The sequence below is a fragment of the Chroicocephalus ridibundus genome, chromosome 7, assembly GCF_963924245.1.
Source record: "Chroicocephalus ridibundus chromosome 7, bChrRid1.1, whole genome shotgun sequence".
Taxonomy (NCBI): domain Eukaryota; kingdom Metazoa; phylum Chordata; class Aves; order Charadriiformes; family Laridae; genus Chroicocephalus; species Chroicocephalus ridibundus.
In genome coordinates this window covers 55,138,254-55,155,521 of record NC_086290.1, presented here as the reverse complement: position 1 = coordinate 55,155,521, position 17,268 = coordinate 55,138,254, and the positions used below count along the sequence as shown (strand labels likewise).

The following is a 17,268-nucleotide window of genomic DNA, read 5'->3' as shown; positions in this document are numbered from 1 at the left end:
GGGAGGATTCAATTCTTTTATGGCCCCAGGACCCCGCCGGGCGCAGTTTGGGGTACAGCGAGGGGTGGGGGGGGTTACCGGGGCACAGTGGCCCTTTGGAGGGTCCTGAGCTGGAGGGGACCAGGGTGGGGACGAAGCTACAAGGGAGTTGGGGAGTTCTGGAATCTGCTCTGGGTCGGGTCTGGACGTGGGGCTCAGCTTTCTGCTGGATTCGGGACACGGGGACCTTCTTTGTGCTGGATCTTGGACATTGGGGTCTGCTTTAGGTCAGGTCTGGACACAAGGATCTGCTTTGGGTTGGATTTAGGATGTGGGGACCTGCTTCATGTTGGATCTGAGACATTGGGTCCAGTCTGGACACAAGGATCTGCTTTGTGTTGGATTTAGGACATGGGGACCTGCTTCATGTCGGATCTTAGATGCTGGGCTCTGCTTTGGGTCAGGTTTGGGACAGCAGGATCTGCTCCGTATCAAATTCAGGATGTTGGGATCTGCTTTGTGTTGGATTTGGGACAGCGGTATCTGCTCCGCTTCACGTTCAGGACATTGGGATCTGCTTCAGGTTGGATTTGGGGCTCTGTATCCTGGCGTGCGTCAGACCCACATGGGGACAGGGGCCATCCCTGGGACCAAGCAGCCACAAACACTGCAGGGCAGCGCCCAGAGGCTCGGCAGCAGTCTGTCTGTCCATCACAACTCAGCGTGGTACTGCTCCGATTTGAAGACCTCGCTGGGTTGCATGAAGATGCCCTCCATCACCTTCCAGTAGTTATTCTGGCTGGAGGCGGCCATGCCATGCACCTCCTTCTGCCCGTGGATGGGCCGCCCGTACTGTTCCCCCGTCACCGAGAGGAAGACATCGGTGGAGGTGTGCTGGAAGCGCACCTCGCTGTCCCGCGACCAGTAAGTCCCACTGCACACCACCGTCCAGTCATCCAGGTAGTCGCCCTCACCAGCCTCCCCAAACGCGCTCACCTCCTGTGGGTGAAAAAGAGCTCATTTTGGGGCTGGGATGAAGAGAGAGGGGCGCTCAGGGGTGTTGAGTTGGGCTCAGAGGGCAAGGGGAGGGCAGAGGAAAGGGCTGGGTCTAGGGGACAAGGTGGGGGACGTGGTTGGGACTGGGGCTCTGCTGGGAGTCGGAGGGTCTGGTTGGGACTGGGGGCCTGGGAGGGGAAGGGGGAGCTGGTAGGGACCAAGGAACAAAGTGGGACTGGTAGGGACCCAGTTGGGACCAGGGAACAAGGCAGGGCTGGTAGGGACATGGGTGACAAGGGGGACTCGGTCGGGACTTGTAGGGACAGGGAGAACCCAGTAGAGACATGGGGGACAAGGTGGGACTGATAGGGATGGGGAGAACCTGGTAGGGACTATGGAACAAGGTGGAGCTGGCAGGGATATGGGTGACCCAGTTGGGACCAGGGAACAAGGTAGCACTGACAGGGACATGGATGACAAGCGGGACCCAGTCGGGACTGGTAGGGACAGGAAGAACCCAGTAGGGACACAGGGGACAAGGTGGGACTGGTAGGGACCTGGGGGACCCGGTTGTGACTAGGGAACAAGGCAGGGGTGGGACACGGGGGACAAGGGGGACCTGGTCGGGACTTGTAGGGCCAGGGAGAACCCAGTAGGGACATGGAGGACGAGGTGGATCTGGAAGGGACTGATAGGGACAGGAAGAACCTGGCAGGGACTGGGGAACAAGGCGGGCTTGGGAGGGACATGAGTGAGCCGGGACTGGGGAACAAAGCAGGGCTGGGACACGGAGGACCTGGTTGGGACAGGGAGAACCCAGTCGGGACTCAGGGGCTGCGGCCTGGCCGGGGTGACCCGGGGGAGGGGGCGTTGTACCTGGGGAAAGGGGCTGGGTTTGGGAGACAAGGTGCGGTCCTGGGGGAAAAGGGGGGTGGTCCCCGGGGGTACCTGGTTTCCGGAGAGCGGGGAGGCGAAGTGGTGGCTGTGGAGGTTGCGGCCGGTGCCCAGGTGGGTGAGGCGGATGGCCTGCCCGCAGCGCACCGGCGTGCCCCGCTCGCAGACGGCCGCCGTCCTGCCCCGCACCCGCCAGTAGCTGTTCCCGTCATCCGCCGCCGCCACCCCGGTCACCGACTGCTGCCCGCTGCCTGCCGAGGGGGAGAACCGCGCTCAGGCCCGGTGCCGGTACCGGGGAAGGAAGGGCGGGGGTAGGGGGGATGTCCCGTTACCGGAGCCGTAGCGCACGTCGTGGGAGTGCAGGCGGACATTGTGCCGCACGTTGAGCAGCTTCACCACCGAGCCGCAGGTGACGGGCCCGGGGCCGGCTCGCACCGCCGCCACCAGCACCAACACCGGCACCAGCCTCCCCACCGCCGCCACCGGCCCCATCCCGCCGCCGCCGGAAGCGGAAGTGGCGCCGCTCCGCCCGCCCGGAGGTCGCCGCTCGTCTGCTCCGCCCCCCCTCGCTCGCCGCCGCCGCTGCGGAGGCCTCCATTTTCCCTCGGCGCCTCGGGTAAGGCCGCGACGGGCGGGACGGGGGCTGTGACGGGTCGGGTGGGGACGAGCAGCGGCCCTCCGGTCGGTAAGGCTCCGTGTCACCCCGGTAGGCGCTGCGGGGGGGCGTTGCCAGGGGAACCGCGGGCCGCGCAGGGCCTGGGGCGGCTCCGAGGCCTTCTGGGCTGGGCGGCCCCGGCGGACCTGGGCCCCGGTAAGGGCGTCCCGGTGCTTGGTGTGGGGCTGGGCCGCGAACCCCGGTACCGGCCGCGGAGGAGGCTGGCGGCGGCTGGAGCCTCCCGGGGCGGAGACCCCGGTTGGGGACGGTGCCGGGCTTGGGCGGTGGGGGGGGAAGGCTCGACGGTAGGCAGGGGGCCTGTGACCGGGGTAGGGGGCTGCTCCCCTGGGGATGGGAGGGTGCCAGTTTCACCCACCCACCGGAGCGGCCTCGGGGCTGCGGAACATCACCGGTATGGTGGGAAAAGCTGTGATGGACGTGGAGAGCGTCGGCCTGCTTTTCTCCCGGGGCGGGGGGGGGAAGGTTCTGACCTTTGTTTCTCAGGTACGCTGGTGGCCCACCCCGCTCCGCAGGTGTGATTCCTGGAGCACCGCCTGTGGTTTTGTAAGCTTCTGACAAGGTTTTCCATGAAAAGCCAAAGGACAGCGGCCTGGGAAGGCCCTTTTGGGGATTAATCACTGACTAAAGGGTGGCAAGGACAGGGTAAGGATGGATGGTTGGTGCTCATGGCGGAGTGAGGTTATTGTGGAGTTTCATAGTCATCTCTGCTGCCTTTTTTTTCATGAATATGGTGATGTGGAGAAGGAAAATTTAATCCTAAGTCATTGAGGATAGCTGAACTAGACTGTGGGAAGCTGCAGAGACCAGATAATATTGACTGGCTGAGTGCTAGTGTGGTATATGAGATACAACAGTAACGGGTGTAATGAAGGTAACAAACACCGCAGCAGTTGACTCTACATCAGCTTTTACTATTCAGGAAAGAACTGTTGGTGTCTCAGCAATTGTTCTTTTAAAACATCGCTTCAACACCCCGCCATAGCCTAAAAAGGATATTTTGGACTTACTTTAAAGGAACAGAGAACAAAGCAGAAAACATCATTACTGCTGCGTAAATCGTTGTCAGTTTGTGCCCTGATGATTGCTGGCAGTTCTGGTTAGCCCCTCTCAAAAGGGGAGCACTGGAAAAGGCAGGGAGCAGCGCAGACGAGCAGGTTTCTGGGCAAGCAAAGCCTTCGTTTCCTCACCTCAGGGGAGAAGCTTGCTGTCAGGAGATACGATGCAGGTGCATGAAGTCATGGGCAGGTCAGAGAACGCAAGGAGGGAACATCAATTTTCTGTTTCTTACAGGAAATTATGATGCAGCAGGTCTAAAATAAACAGGCGGAAGTGCTTTTTCACACAACATGCTATTAAACTGTGGCACACCGCCACGGGATGTTCCACCGCCCGATAGCATCAGGGGTGGTGGGACTGTCAGGGAGCATTAAAACTAATGAAGGAGGTAGTGGAAGTTCCTGAGCTGCAGTGGCTGGCTGCCTGGACTTTCCCTGTCGCAGCATAGTTCGTCTCCAGTCATCGTTTCGCCCCTGTGCTCCTTCGCACACCTACCACCGAGAAGAGTGGGAGTATCTGGTTTAGGTCCTGACTTCAGAAACTGGTAAAACAGCTGTGAAAGCTAAATACAAAACTACATGTTGCTGATGCCGTATCAGGGCTGGCAGACCCCAGCAGAGATTGGCCCTACAGATGTCCCTGCCTGCACCAAGGAGTGGCTCTGAGGACGAGCTCAGCGCTGACGAGGTGCCCGTGAGGATAGTTTGTTGTGGTGCCTTACAGTGCTTCACAGGGATGTTTTTATTATTCTCATAAGCTTCAAATTAAAAGATGCCAATATGATCTTGTCTGAACTCTGTGGTGGGATGCAGCCTGGAGACCACTGCTTAGTGATTAGTGTTAAATCCACAAATCCACACATTCTGGCTCAACTGTGGCTTTTCTTTTTTTTTTTTTTTTTTTTTTTTTTTTTTTTTTTTTTTTAAGAAAACCAAAATTGTTTTCATTTTGAGAGCTTCAGGGAGTGGAACGGTGGTGTTACCTTTGTAGTTTGTTTGCATTTTCCTGATGAGCCATTTATTGCCACAGTCTTTTACACCAGTGGACATACTTGGGCCGTGCTGAAGTTAATTTCCTGAGTCTTTCGTTGACAAAATGAATAGATTGGGCTTCCTTAGGCTCTATGTTTTAATTGCCTTCCCAGCTTTCTTATTCTCACAGAGCTTGCTGAATCCTCTGCAATTTAACTTTTCTCTTTGAAGTGTAGACATGAGAACTGAGCAAAACTCTTCAGTGGTGGCTTTGCTAACGTGGTTCCGTGGACCTATGTGATTTTAACTGGACTGTGAGTTGAACAATGAAATGGCAGACGTTAAAGCAATCCCTGTCCAAACCCTTTCCCCCCTCCAAAAAAAAAAAATCCACAAAACCATTATTAGCATGGGTCAGGGCCTTGATGTAGTTTCTCCCACGAAGGGTGGGGAGAAGTCAGGACTTGCTTCTCTTCATCCCCCATGCTGTAGTAAGCCTAGATTAGCACTTGTTTTTGCTGTGTTGTGCATTGTCACTGATATCCTGGGACTGATTGCTGAATAATAAATGTACCTCACTGTGAGGACACTCCTTAGTTATTCTGGAGCACCACTGGGGTTTCTTGCCTTAATTGTCATCCCTGTGTCTGGATAGCGTGAGATGCTTCTGGTTTCCCTCAGCCCACACCTGCTCATGCTGTGAAGCTCCTGCCATTCCCAATGCCGTCCTGCACGCTGTTGTCTCCCTGCCTTGCCAGAGTGCCACCTTAACTGGCAAGGTGCAGGAGCTTTTCCTGTAACGTATTCTGATGTTTCCGTTTCTAAACCTGACGAGTTAAATTTTACTGGTGTGCGATGTACAAAGCTGCATCTGCCTCCAGCGCCGTGATGTTTTGCAGTCCTGAGCAGCCAGCAGGTATCTGGATGCGTGGCCCAGTCTTTACAAGTATTTGAATGCCTGATTTCCAGAATTCTCAGGTCCACTACAAAGCAGCACTTGTTCTAAAGGCGCTGCCTCGCCTAACCAGGGAGTTAGTGCCTGCAGCCGATGTCCAGCCCGGTCCTGCTGACCTGATCGGAGATCTACAGTCTCAGTATTGACAGCGAAGGGAGATACCTGCTCAGGGTCATCCCAGTTAAAAGGAGCTGTGGACTCTGGACAATTGCTGTTGTGCCCTTGAGCTGAGCAAAGTGCGGATGCCCCTGGTCGAAAGCAGAGGTCGTGTAATTGCTCAGCCCTGAGCTGCTCCAGTGTCGCTGTCGGGCGGGAGAGGCCGTGCTTGAGGTGCCTGGCTCGGCACGGAGGCACCCGTGCTTCCTTCAGGTGCCATTGCAGCACTGCTTGCTGCATTGCCGTTGTCTAGTAGCCGTAGGGTATCTTTGGGGTAAAGCTGTTTATGTATCACCGATAGGAGCCTTTCTGCTTCAGTACAGGTAAGCGTGCAGGATTAGGTGCAGTCTCCCTGTCTTTTTGGTGTTCTAGTGCAATTTAGTACTTGCTCCCGTCCCGCAGCAATCTCTGACCCTCTCCTCGGAGCGTTACAGGAGACAGGGATGCTGCTGTGCTGCTCGAAGGAAGGGCCTGTAGCATGATACAGCTGGGCTGGCCCGGCAGTCCTCAGTCTGGAGACTCTTAAACCCTACCCAAGCCAGACGAGCAGCACTGCTTGAGCAGCACTCTTCCCGTGGGACTGACTGCTCGGGGGACTCCCCCCGGGCGGGCGGCAGTGCTGGTCTGAGCTCTGCCTCTGCCCCTCCGCCCCCACTGGCTGCAGTCCCTGCCTGCCTCCCTGAACTGTTTTATTTCAAATGAAGACCTTCCTGGCATGGAGGGTGGGAGAGGCACCTTTAGTCCGTATCTGATTCAACATCTCCTTGGTAATAGCTACCCTTGCTTCTGTTTGTCCTGCGAAGTGACATCCCCGCTGTCCTGAGGTGGATTTTACTGGAGCTGAAAGCACCTGGTTTTGTGGGTGGATGGCTTGTGCGGAACCTGCTCGGCTGGATCATTAAATGAGATGGGTTTCCTAAGTCATAGCTGTTCCCTGTGTCCAGACAAATTTGATTTGACGTGAACTGAAGTTGCCAGGAAATGGTAGAACAAGTGATGAGGAACAAAGTTGGAATTGCGAGTGAAACGCTTCGCTGGCAGTGCATAGTAAAATTGCATGTGGTGCTATGACAAGGGGTTTTCTTTCTTGCTGGATTTGTGTGTTGATCATGGACGGGAGAGAGATGAGGTTATCAGACTTAGAAATGGAAATGCTCTAGGAAAAGCCACTTAGCCTGCACTTTTGTGTATGTTAATACACCCTGATGGATAAGTGAAGAAGAATTGTTGAGAAATTGTGAAGTTGACATAATGTTCGTACACAGGCTGGTAAACATAACGATTCCTGTTCCTTTACTGTATGTAGTTAGACGGTATAGCAGCAGCATTTGTTTCAGGAACAAATTTGTTTATTTCTGAGAGGGATGCTTAAACACGTGTGTGTGACTTCTACGGTGTCCTCTCGGGGACGGGGGTCACCCCATGCCCACGCACCCAGCCAGGGCAGCGATGTCCGGTCTGGGTGCAGAGCAGCAGCCTTGGCCTGCCACGATTTCGGCCTGTCTGGAGCATTGTAGATAGATGTTGGCCACAGCCATGTAATCACCAGCCAAGGAGAATGAGCTGCTAGCTGCTCGTGTCTGAAATCTGGGAGAGGTTGTCTTTGTTGTGGGTTTTCTTTAATGAGATACGGCCGACACATTTCTTTGGAGCTATTAGTATTTTAAGACTTAAAAGATTATCCAAGATTGGCCTTGCCCTTTTTTTTTTTTCTTTGCTTTTTTTTTTTTTTCTTTAACTGAGAAGTAAGTCCCTGGTTTTCTCTAAGTTATTGTGTTTGTGTACCAGATGTGTGGGTCTCAGGGCAGAACAAGAAGTCTCACACACGAGAAGTGTCATGGCAAAGCCTTGATCAGGTTGTCCCATATGGGACTAATTTCCTTCAGCTGTTTCTTTGCAGTGGGGAAATGATTATGGGAACATTTTGAAGAATGTTAGTTTAGATATCGTTCCCTGGCATATGGCATTCTTTTCTCATCTTTTTCCTCTTTTTTTATGTTAAATTACATCAGATGTAATTTAACATGGAGGTTCTGGCTTTTGATCTGACACCTCCTCTGAACTTCTTTTTGTACCTTCCCAAAGGCTGGTTCTTCTTCCTGGACTGGCGTTTTCATCTTCACAGCCATTTGAGAAATTGATTTGGTTTTTCTTGTAGCTCACTTTTGTAAGCTTCTGTTGTTTTGGTGTATATAAAAAGGAACTAAAAAAAAAAATCCTTTGAAAATTTTAAAAACGACAGCAAGTTTTGTAACCACAAGAAGTGAAAGGCTCAGAGAGGCAGAACTTGAGCCACGTCTTTACGGACACACACATTCCTTTGTGCCAAGCTTGATTTATACTGCTTCCAGAAACCCCAGTTGGGGAAAACCATAAAACATTCTGGATATAGAACCATTTCAGTAGTCTCTTGTTAATTCCTAAGCTCTGGACAGATGCCCCTGGCCTGGAACATCCCGGCTGTGGCTCCGGCCGTGCAGGGCGGTGGAGTTGGGCAGTTGGCAGCCCCCAGGTCTCTCTCCTGTTTGCTCCATGGGGGTCTGCAGAGCCTTGCTAACACCCTGCAATTGCAACTCAGTCAAGGCCCTTTTCAGGGTTGCCCTGGCGTCATTAACTGTGTAAGGATTAATCATATTAAGAACCTAATTGGTTGAACTGTGTGCCTAACATGGTGCAGCATCAGTGGCAGCATGGAGTTGCTTTCCTGGCTGCGTGGGAGGGTATGGACAGGATGAAGGGCTTGGGCTGCGTGTGCTATTTCAGCCGCAGCCGGGAGCTCAGCTGTGTAACAAATGCTGCTGTGACAGGTCCTGTCTTGCTTGCTGGGACACGGGTTGACAGGAGCTAGCAGCACTTGGCTGCTGGCTCTGCTTGCCTAATCTCTGGTGACAGCGATGTCCAGGCAAGGTGAACACAGGGTAATTCAGGGCCTCGATAGATAATTTTAAACCCTCTTGCCTTAAGTGTCTTCTCTTCAAAACCCGGTAGGGGGAAGTGCTTGCGTTTCGCTCGCTTGGCTCATGCGATGGATGTCTCCTTTTTCCACAGTTCCTGTGAAGCCGTGCGTGAGACGCTGCAGTCATGTCTGACTTCGTAGAAAGTGAAGCAGAGGAGTCGGAGGAGGAGTACAACCAAGAAGGGGAGGTTGTGCCCAGAGTAACCAAGAAGTTTGTAGAGGAAGATGAGGATGGTGAGTCTGCCTGTCTGTTCTGAGTTTGCTGAGTCTGTGTGCCTCGCTGCTCTATTTTACATCCCATGACTCTGCAGATGGAGCAATAACTGTGGTATAATAGTATGGCCATCTGTAGTCGATAATCTCAGCTGTTTAAGTGCTTCCCTTTCTCAAAGTGCTTAGGTGGTTTTTATATTTGGCAATAGAAAATACACTGCCTGATCCCCGTAGGACTTGCAGTCTCACAATTTGATAGTAAACAGTAAAAGCAGAGGAATTTTCCCAGTGTGGCCACTCCACCTGTTCCCTCCGCAGAGCGAGCATGAGACAAGAAGTGGGGTTCTGGCACGAGCAGCTCTCTGGGTTCTGTGTCAGTAAAAGCGTTCAGTTAAAACTCTGCATGGATAGTGTGAAGGAAGATGCCATTTGCATAGAGCTGAGAAGGAGTCTCGGCAGATAACCAATGAGTAAATGTCTAATGCTTGCTGCTCTCCAACAGATGAGGAAGAGGAGGAGGAGAACCTTGATGATCAAGATGAACAGGGGAACCTGAAAGGATTCATTAATGATGACGATGATGAGGAAGAGGAAGAGGAGGAAGAAGCCAGTGACTCCGGAGACTCTGAGGACGATGTTGGCCACAAAAAGAGAAAGCGCAGTAAGTTTTATGATGATTGTTCATAGCGGGCCACAGCGTAATGCTCTCACACTGCCCTGTCAGAGAGCAGAGCGCTCTCTCTGCCTGGGGTGCCTGCATGGGCTGGATAAGCTGTACCCCTCCCACTGGTTGGTCCATTCCCACATTAGTAAAGGGAGAGCGTAACTTGTCTCTGCTTTCTTCTCTTAGCTTTTGATGACCGCCTGGAGGATGATGATTTTGACCTCATTGAAGAGAACTTGGGCGTTAAAGTCAAAAGAGTGAGTTGTGTTCCCATGCTGCTGTTAACGGTGTGATACATCTTAGCATGAAGGAGGGTGAGCTCCTGCCTGGAGTGCACAAGTGGTGCCTCCTGTCTGCTCCTGCCCTCTTGGACAGGGAGAGCTGAGTGCTTGAAGCAGGATCTCTCCCTGCCCAGGGCAACTGGGAACTGGCTTCCTAGAGTTTGCAAGACACTTTCTTCTGGTTCCTGAAGTCTGGTGTACTCCTCCCCTCCCACCTCTGCAAGACGGTCTCAGAGGAGCCCATCTTCCAATAACTTTCTCCTGCATGGTGCTAACCTCAAAGTCAGCACAGGCTATTATGGGCTCTAAAGCTCCTTCTGTCACACTCGATAGAGGCACATCAAGCCAAGCTAACACTGGTGATGACAGCATGCTGGTGACACAGGCCTGGACATGGCACAGTCCTCAGCAGGCTCAGTTACGTTGTGCACGTTGCTGTGCCCAATGAGGATCTGCAGCGCAGCTCCTGAGGGGATGGCTTTTCTCCCCTGTGTGCCTGTGCTGGGCTCCATCCTGCTCCCTCTCGGGTGCCACCTGGGGAGCAGAAGTGCAGTTCTGGCCTGGCAGAGAGCACACCGAGCTTGAGTGTCTGTGCCAGGAATTACATGCACTAACAAACCTTTTTGCTTGCAGCAAAAATTCAGGCGTGTGCGAAAAATGTCCGATGATGAGGATGACGAAGAGGAAGACTATGGGAAAGAAGAACATGAGAAGGAAGCTATTGCTGAAGAAATCTTTCAGGATGGTGAAGGCGAGGAGGGAGGGGAAGCTGTTGAAGCTCCTGTTGCTCCACCAGAAGAGGAAGAGGAGGAGGAGGAAGATGAATCTGGTGAGTATGGATGGTCAATTACATCCAAAGTTTGTCCTGAGATTAAAGCACAGGAACCAATTTAGGACTTTCTCTGATCTATAAATAACCAAACCATGCTGTTGTCAAGCTCTTGCTGGTCTGATGAGCACAATCTTTAGAATGAAACGTTTCTGGGTGGCAGGTTTAGTTTTTCTGTCTAAACCGCTTTGTCCAGAAGCACATTACATAGGCTGAGGTGTTGAATGTCCCCTCTAAGCTGCCTTCAAAATGGAAATGCTTCAAAGGAAGGAAGTGAAGGCACTGTTTAGTGCCAGTAGCACAGCACACGCCTTCTCTTCAGCATCAGCCCGTCACCACCGCTAGTACCATACTGAAAGAGTTTCAAGAATTCTTTCTGTCTACTGTCCAAAGCAGCAAGGCCTTTTCTGACTGGATTTTCCGTGCACTGAGCTGCAGATAGTTGCCAGATGGCTTTGCCTGTGTTTGGAAGTTTCTTCTGGCTTGTTATTGTGGTTCAGACTCCTGGAATGTCTGAGGTTGGTGTAGGAGATGCTGTGGGCAGCTGAGCAGGCTGACAGCCCGTGGCAGCCTAAGTCTGTGGTGGAGGCTCATAGTTGCACTGGCTGAGCTGAGCTTTGTGAGAGGTACCAGTTGAACACGCGAGTGTCCTGACTATTAAATTGCTTCCCAATGTCCAGACATTGATGACTTCATTGTGGATGACGATGGACAACCTCTGAAGAAGCCAAAATGGCGAAAGAAGCTCCCTGGATACACAGATGCGTAAGTATTGATTGGAAGTTGGCCTGGAGCCTCGAAAACAGCGCTCAGCTTGCTTGATTCTTGCAACTGCAGAGTGATTCAGCTTGTGGTTGGATACCGCTGGTCTCTTGCCCCAAAGGAACCTGGTAAATTTAAACACAGGGCTTTTACCCTGTGATTTCTTAAATGTCTGATTCCTTCCTTTCTCCCCTGGATTTTCTACAGGGGTACCAAAACCAGTCTCTTCAGAGAACTATTTGCATGTAAAGCTCAAAGAGTTGTCTGTCTATCCATAAGTTTTTAGGCTAGGTGCAAAATTAAAGCTTAGACTTGGGTGCTCTGGCCACCTCTGTGTGGCTAAAAAGATGTTCTGTGAACTGCACCGTAGGGCTGAACGCTAGTTTTTGCCTTCCAGTGCTTTGCAGGAAGCCCAGGAAATCTTTGGTGTGGACTTTGACTATGATGAGTTTGAGAAGTACAACGAGTACGATGAGGAGATGGAGGAGGAATATGAGTATGAGGATGAAGAAACCGAAGGGGAGACCCGTGTACGACCCAAAAAGACTGCCAAGAAGCGCGTCAGTCGGCGTAGCATCTTTGAGATGTACGAGCCCAGTGAGCTGGAGAGCAGTCACCTGACGGACCAGGACAACGAGATCCGCATGACAGACATGCCCGAGAGGTTCCAGGTGAGGGAAGAGGGTGCCCGTGTGCAGGCAGAAAGCGTTTCGTCTCCCACTGTGTGCAGCAGGCCTGGGACCTGCGGGCTGTTTTTCTCGCCTGGCTGCTGGCTGGATTTTAGCATCTCTTTTTTTCCTCTTTTGAAGATCCCACCTGTCAAATGTATAGGCTAAAACTCTGCATTCAATCATTTCAGTGACATTGTGAGCTGTTGTAGCTGTGCAAGCGCTATTTTAGCACTGGTCGTAGTTTCTCTTTGGCCACTGGGTGCCAGTGTTGCACTCCTGGGAGTGCTGCAAGGGCTTGTGCTCTGCTGAGACCTCCTCTATGCTGGATGCTGTTAGTAATCCCATGAGTTCTATCTGCGGACAGCAAGAGTGAAGCTACAGTACTGGAGAAGGTTTGCTAGGTTTTTTTTAGCCTACTTGTGTGCCAGCCAACGCGTAACTCTTCCGTACAAGGTGTTTCTGTAATGCACTTTAATCCAAGCTATTGGGACTTATGCGGCTCTCGTTGTGGAGTCCCATTTGTGCTGCTAGGAATCATTCTAGTATTTCATATTTTTGTCTTAATTTTACCCTGTAATCAGGTTTTCCCTGAACAGTCCGTGTTCTTCGGTCTCTCTTAAGTGTATGTTAATGTAATTCTGTGCAGAGGCTTGTTACCCTGTTTCGTAAAGTGGGACATCTGAAGCTGCCAGCTTTTCAGAAGGACCTTTCTTCCCATGCCAGTGTGCACAGCACAAGGGAACGCTGTGTGTAATGTCTTCTGGCCGTATGTGGCCTGTTCAGACATTTTGTCGTCTTCACGGATGTCAGTGATGATTAGAACAGGCCTTCTGAAAAAGAATTGGCTGGGACTAAACACTCGGAGAGGGTTTGGAGCTGCTTTATGTTCTGTTATTCTATGGCTGCACCAAGAAAAGTGATACCCAGGCTAGAACAGGCACAGATAGATTGGAACAGAGGAGGGTTTGGGAGTCTGGTAGGAAGCCTGGGTACCCTGACTTGGTCATCATGGGAGATTTTGCACCATTGCAGGCCTTTTCCACAAGCCTTTGACAGAATTGTTTCTGCCTTTACCTAGCGTAAAGCTGATGCAGGTTTCCTGTGTGCTCAGAATATAATAATTTCCAGAAAACAGTAATTTCCAGGCTTCTTGAAGACATGGTAGCACAAGCCCTGATGTTGCACATGCCTCTGCTCATCCTGTTGTCTTTTCACAGTTGCGATCCATCCCGGTGAAGAGTGCTGAAGATGATGAGCTGGAGGAAGAAGCTGACTGGATTTACAGGAACGCGTTTGCGACACCCACCATCTCCTTGCAGGTAAAGGATTATGCCCGGGACTTCTGTGCTAAGAGGACTGGAAGGTGCTACAGATTTCCAGCCTGGAGACATTGTTCCAGGAGTCTGCTCAGAGGAATGTGGTGCCCAGTACACCTACCTTTCTGGTTTTGAGCATGTCATTTAACATGCACATTATCTTCATTTTCGCATCCATAAAACAGGATAAAAAGGAACCCAGAGAAGTAGCAAGGATAATTGTTAAGAATGATTGAAAGATCTCTGAGCTGCTGTGCTCTTAGGGCTAAACTAGTGTTAGCCATGATCTGATTTTAACCATCAGTTACCGTGGCCAGATGCTCCTTCTCCATTTTCCTTAAGCCTGTCAGGACTAGGATGCTTTTCTGTGGTCTAAAATCGGAGCGTGTACCTAAGCCTTCATTCCCAGCTAACGAAAGGACCACCGTTTTCCAGCCTTAGCCTGGGCTGCTCTTTTGGGGGTCAACTCAGGAATACGGTCAACGCGATGTTTTTTTCCTTTTAGGAAAGTTCTGATTACCTTGACCGTGGACAAGCCAGCAGCAGCTTCAGCCGCAAGGGGCCCAGCACTATCCAGAAGATAAAAGAAGCCCTGAATTTCATGAGAAATCAACATTTTGAGGTAATTCACAACTTGGCTTCATTGCCAAGATAAGATCTGAGTTGCTGTCTCTTTATCCTGACAAGATTAGCAGAGGGGCTGCTGCAAGTATTTAGGGTGGCAAACTAGAAGGGGCTGAGATGCCATACCTGATTGCCTCTCCTGTGACAAAGTGATGCTTCATTGGAAAGCTCAGCTCGTCTTACGTGAGCTGTGGCAACGCAGGTTTTTAAAGCCTGTTTGGTGGGCCTGCCGTCCTTGTATTTCCCTGATCCTGGACAAATTGATGCTAAATGAGGTAGAGGAATTTCAGAGTATCCCGAGCCTTGCTGGGTCTGTTCAACCTATTCTCTGAGGTGTGCCTGATGTTGCAGCAGCTCTTTGGTATATGTGGTGTATTCTTTGGTGGAATGGTCTCAAGAGCTGGGACGTGACTTGTTAGATCTCCCACGCTGCTGCCCTATTAGCTTGTTCTCCCGCGTGGAATAGAAGCACTCTCTGGACACCTGGCTGCCAGGAACAGTCACCTACATGGTGGTGATGAGTCTTATTTCTTACCCAGGTCCCATTCATCGCCTTCTACAGAAAGGAGTATGTGGAGCCAGAACTGCACATCAATGACCTGTGGAGGGTCTGGCAGTGGGATGAGAAGGTGAGGAGTGTTCTCACTGCTTGTTAGCCGTTAACAAGCCTTGAGTGCTTAGCAACAATTAAAACCACCAGTGTGCTATCAACGCTATTTCTCATCCCAAATCCAAAACATAGCACTACAACAGCTCCTAGCAAAAAAGTTAACTCCATCCCAGCTGAAACTACGACACGTGTCTTCCCACCTAGCCTGATACAGCAGATTTTGTTTTGGCGGTGGAGACCTTGTGTGCTTTTTTCTGCATGTTTTCTGCTATCACGTGGTGGTAAAGGGTTATCTGACAAAAAGAGGGTTCAAAATAGTCCTTTCCCTTCACCAAATTCCTTTTGTATAGTGACCTTTCTTGCAAGGAGTGCAGGTTCCTTCTCTACTATCAGGTAGATCCAAACCTTGATTATTTTGTTTTTCTGTCAGTATAATCCATCTCTGAGATGAGACCTGCCACATGTGTCACATCTGGGCTTGGCTGTGGATGAAGATTTTGATGATTATTTTTATATGACAAATATCCCGAGGTCTTGGGAGCCCATGTTTGGGAAGGGAGGAGTCAGATGTGACACACAACTATGGTGCATTTCACTGGAAATCTTTGCTCTCATATTAGTGGACCCAGCTGAAGATCCGCAAGCAGAACCTGACACGTCTTTTTGAGAAGATGCAGGCCTATCAGTACGAACAAATCTCTGCTGACCCAGACAAGCCCTTGGCAGATGGAATAAGGGCTCTGGATACTACTGACATGGAGAGGTATGGTGCCATGACTTTCTTATATTCGTTCCAAAATGATTTAAAAATTGTGTTAACTTGCCCAAACAGCACAGGCTCTCTGGCCACTGCAGTGCATTGACTTTAGCCTCCCCACAAAGACAGTAATGAGAAATATTTGAAACTCTTTTGGAAGATGAGCCCAAGCTCTGCCTGATGTGTACCAGAGCATGTTCCTTGAGTGCTCTGACCATGGCTCAGCTGCAAGCAGGGTGTAACGTGCTGGCTTTGCATGCCATAGGCTGAAGGACGTGCAGTCCATGGACGAGCTGAAGGACGTGTATAATCACTTCCTGCTGTACTATGGGCGAGACATCCCCAAGATGCAGAATGCTGCCAAGGCTGCTCGAAAGAAGCAAAAGCGTATCCGAGAGGATGGTGAAGAGGAGGAAGGTTTGTCCCCAAACTTGATAGTCTCCTAATTGTGGGCCGTTTGAAAATCCTGGTTTAAAAGAGTAGTTAGAAAGTTTGTTGAAAAGCCCATTTGTTTGCACAGAGCATCTCTGCTGTTTGCTTCCATCTCAAGTTAGTCCCAGGTCTTCTAGGCGTCTCTGAAAATGCTTAAAGTTTGCCACACAAGGTGCTGCTTTTCCAAGGGACTGACTACCACCCCTCGTGGTAGGGGCCAAAGCAAGGATCAATCACCTCGATGCGTGTTTTAATGTGCAACACAGAGATGCTGCTATTAAAGCTGCAAAAGAGTGAAACTGAAGAGAAGATTTTCGGGGTGTTTTTCTAACCCTGAATAATTTTAAGGCTACTGTAACCTTTGAGATGTGTTTGTGGAATCTAGGGACTCTGTTGCACGATGTAGATTGTGTTTGATCCCTTCGCTGTGCTTCTGACACCCTGCAGCTGTCTGGATGCCTCTGTAAGGAGGCCTTGCTAAACATATCCTTCCCATAGGTGAAGGGGAGGATGCAGAAGATGATGAGCAGAAAGGACCTGAGCTGAAGCAGGCTTCCCGTCGGGATATGTACACCATCTGCCAAACAGCTGGGCTGGGTAAGGGCTGTGCTCTGCGTCACGCTGAGCTTGCAGTGGCCTAGCCCACGTGCTCCTCTGGGTGTTGTGGCTGACCTGTGGAAGGAGGAGTGGTAGTGTTGCTCAGTATAAGCTACAGTACCCTTATGCTCCTCATTTTTGGGTTTGTTTTTTTTTTTTTTTTCCCCAGATGGCCTGGCTAAGAAGTTTGGTCTGACACCTGAGCAGTTTGGAGAGAATCTCCGAGACAGTTACCAGCGTCACGAGACAGAGCAGTTCCCTGCAGAGCCCCTGGAGCTGGCCAAGGATTATGTGTGTAGGTCAGTGTGGGGGGATCTTCGTGGAGGTCTTGCGGACGTGACACAGGGGAGGGGATCCAGGGGCATCCTCAAGTCCTAAGCCTTCATGTTGCCTTTTTGTTTTTAGTCAATTCCCAAGCCCTGAAGCTGTGCTGGAAGGAGCCCGATACATGGTGGCTTTGCAGATAGCCAGGGAGCCTTTGGTCAGGCAGGTCCTGAGACAGACTTTCCAAGAAAGAGCTAAAATCAACATTTCACCAACCAAAAAGGGGAAGAAGGTAAGGAAGGGAGCTCTGACTCTGTGGGGTCAACTCAGGGAAGGATCCAAATAACATACAAATGCTTGTTTTTGCATCTGAAAACTTCTCCCATCTCAGTGGCGACTCTGAATAAATCTTAGAGCAGCGTGTGAGCTAGGCTGTTGCAGAGGCCAGCTCAGCAGCATGCTGCATTTTTAGTCTTGCTGTTGAGATATTGCCTTCAGTTATTGGAACAGTCTCTGTTTCTCTGGGACTGGGAACGAATTCCGCTGTGTCCTGCTGGGGAAGGAAATGCAGACTGGCAGGCATAGGGGTGAGGGGGTATTGAATAAAAG

At 51.0% G+C, this 17,268-nt stretch overlaps 2 protein-coding genes across 4 annotated transcripts in view; one reads left to right on the top strand and one right to left on the bottom strand.

Moving 5' to 3' along the window:
- Nucleotides 1–7: 7 nt before the first annotated feature.
- Nucleotides 8–2,369, bottom strand: SDF2 (stromal cell derived factor 2). The gene is made up of 3 exons (XM_063340833.1): nucleotides 2,202–2,369; nucleotides 1,924–2,120; nucleotides 8–978 (listed from the first exon to the last, which is right to left on the bottom strand). Exons 1-3 carry the CDS (start codon nucleotides 2,359–2,361, stop codon nucleotides 691–693), a joined length of 645 nt encoding a protein of 214 aa, XP_063196903.1. The 5' UTR covers nucleotides 2,362–2,369; the 3' UTR covers nucleotides 8–690.
- A 34-nt stretch (nucleotides 2,370–2,403) lies between these two features.
- SUPT6H (SPT6 homolog, histone chaperone and transcription elongation factor) overlaps nucleotides 2,404–17,268 on the top strand; it is a 30,327-nt gene continuing 15,462 nt past the window's right edge. Inside the window, exons 1-15 of one of the 3 annotated variants that reach the window (XM_063340830.1) lie at nucleotides 2,404–2,485; nucleotides 8,732–8,873; nucleotides 9,355–9,513; nucleotides 9,703–9,773; nucleotides 10,431–10,626; nucleotides 11,307–11,391; nucleotides 11,786–12,059; nucleotides 13,277–13,378; nucleotides 13,881–13,997; nucleotides 14,539–14,628; nucleotides 15,230–15,372; nucleotides 15,632–15,783; nucleotides 16,297–16,395; nucleotides 16,565–16,694; nucleotides 16,801–16,951. In XM_063340830.1, the coding sequence (XP_063196900.1) occupies nucleotides 8,765–8,873; nucleotides 9,355–9,513; nucleotides 9,703–9,773; nucleotides 10,431–10,626; nucleotides 11,307–11,391; nucleotides 11,786–12,059; nucleotides 13,277–13,378; nucleotides 13,881–13,997; nucleotides 14,539–14,628; nucleotides 15,230–15,372; nucleotides 15,632–15,783; nucleotides 16,297–16,395; nucleotides 16,565–16,694; nucleotides 16,801–16,951 (1,878 nt within the window). In that variant the 5' untranslated portion in view covers nucleotides 2,404–2,485; nucleotides 8,732–8,764. Of the gene's footprint in view, nucleotides 2,486–2,531; nucleotides 2,555–3,043; nucleotides 3,188–8,731; nucleotides 8,874–9,354; nucleotides 9,514–9,702; nucleotides 9,774–10,430; nucleotides 10,627–11,306; nucleotides 11,392–11,785; nucleotides 12,060–13,276; nucleotides 13,379–13,880; nucleotides 13,998–14,538; nucleotides 14,629–15,229; nucleotides 15,373–15,631; nucleotides 15,784–16,296; nucleotides 16,396–16,564; nucleotides 16,695–16,800; nucleotides 16,952–17,268 lie in introns of those variants that run through there. The other 2 variants (XM_063340829.1, XM_063340832.1) reach the window with 2 other exon arrangements.

Bases quoted from the DNA above. Each gene is read 5' to 3' on its own strand.
- SDF2 (XM_063340833.1), bottom strand. From the start codon at position 2,361: ATGGGGCCGGTGGCGGCGGTGGGGAGGCTGGTGCCGGTGTTGGTGCTG. The intron at 2,121-2,201 runs GTAACGGGACAT...CCCCCTCGGCAG, and splicing joins CGACGTGCGCTACGGCTCCG to GCAGCGGGCAGCAGTCGGTG. The intron at 979-1,923 runs GTACCCCCGGGG...TTTCACCCACAG, and splicing joins CCCCGCTCTCCGGAAACCAG to GAGGTGAGCGCGTTTGGGGA.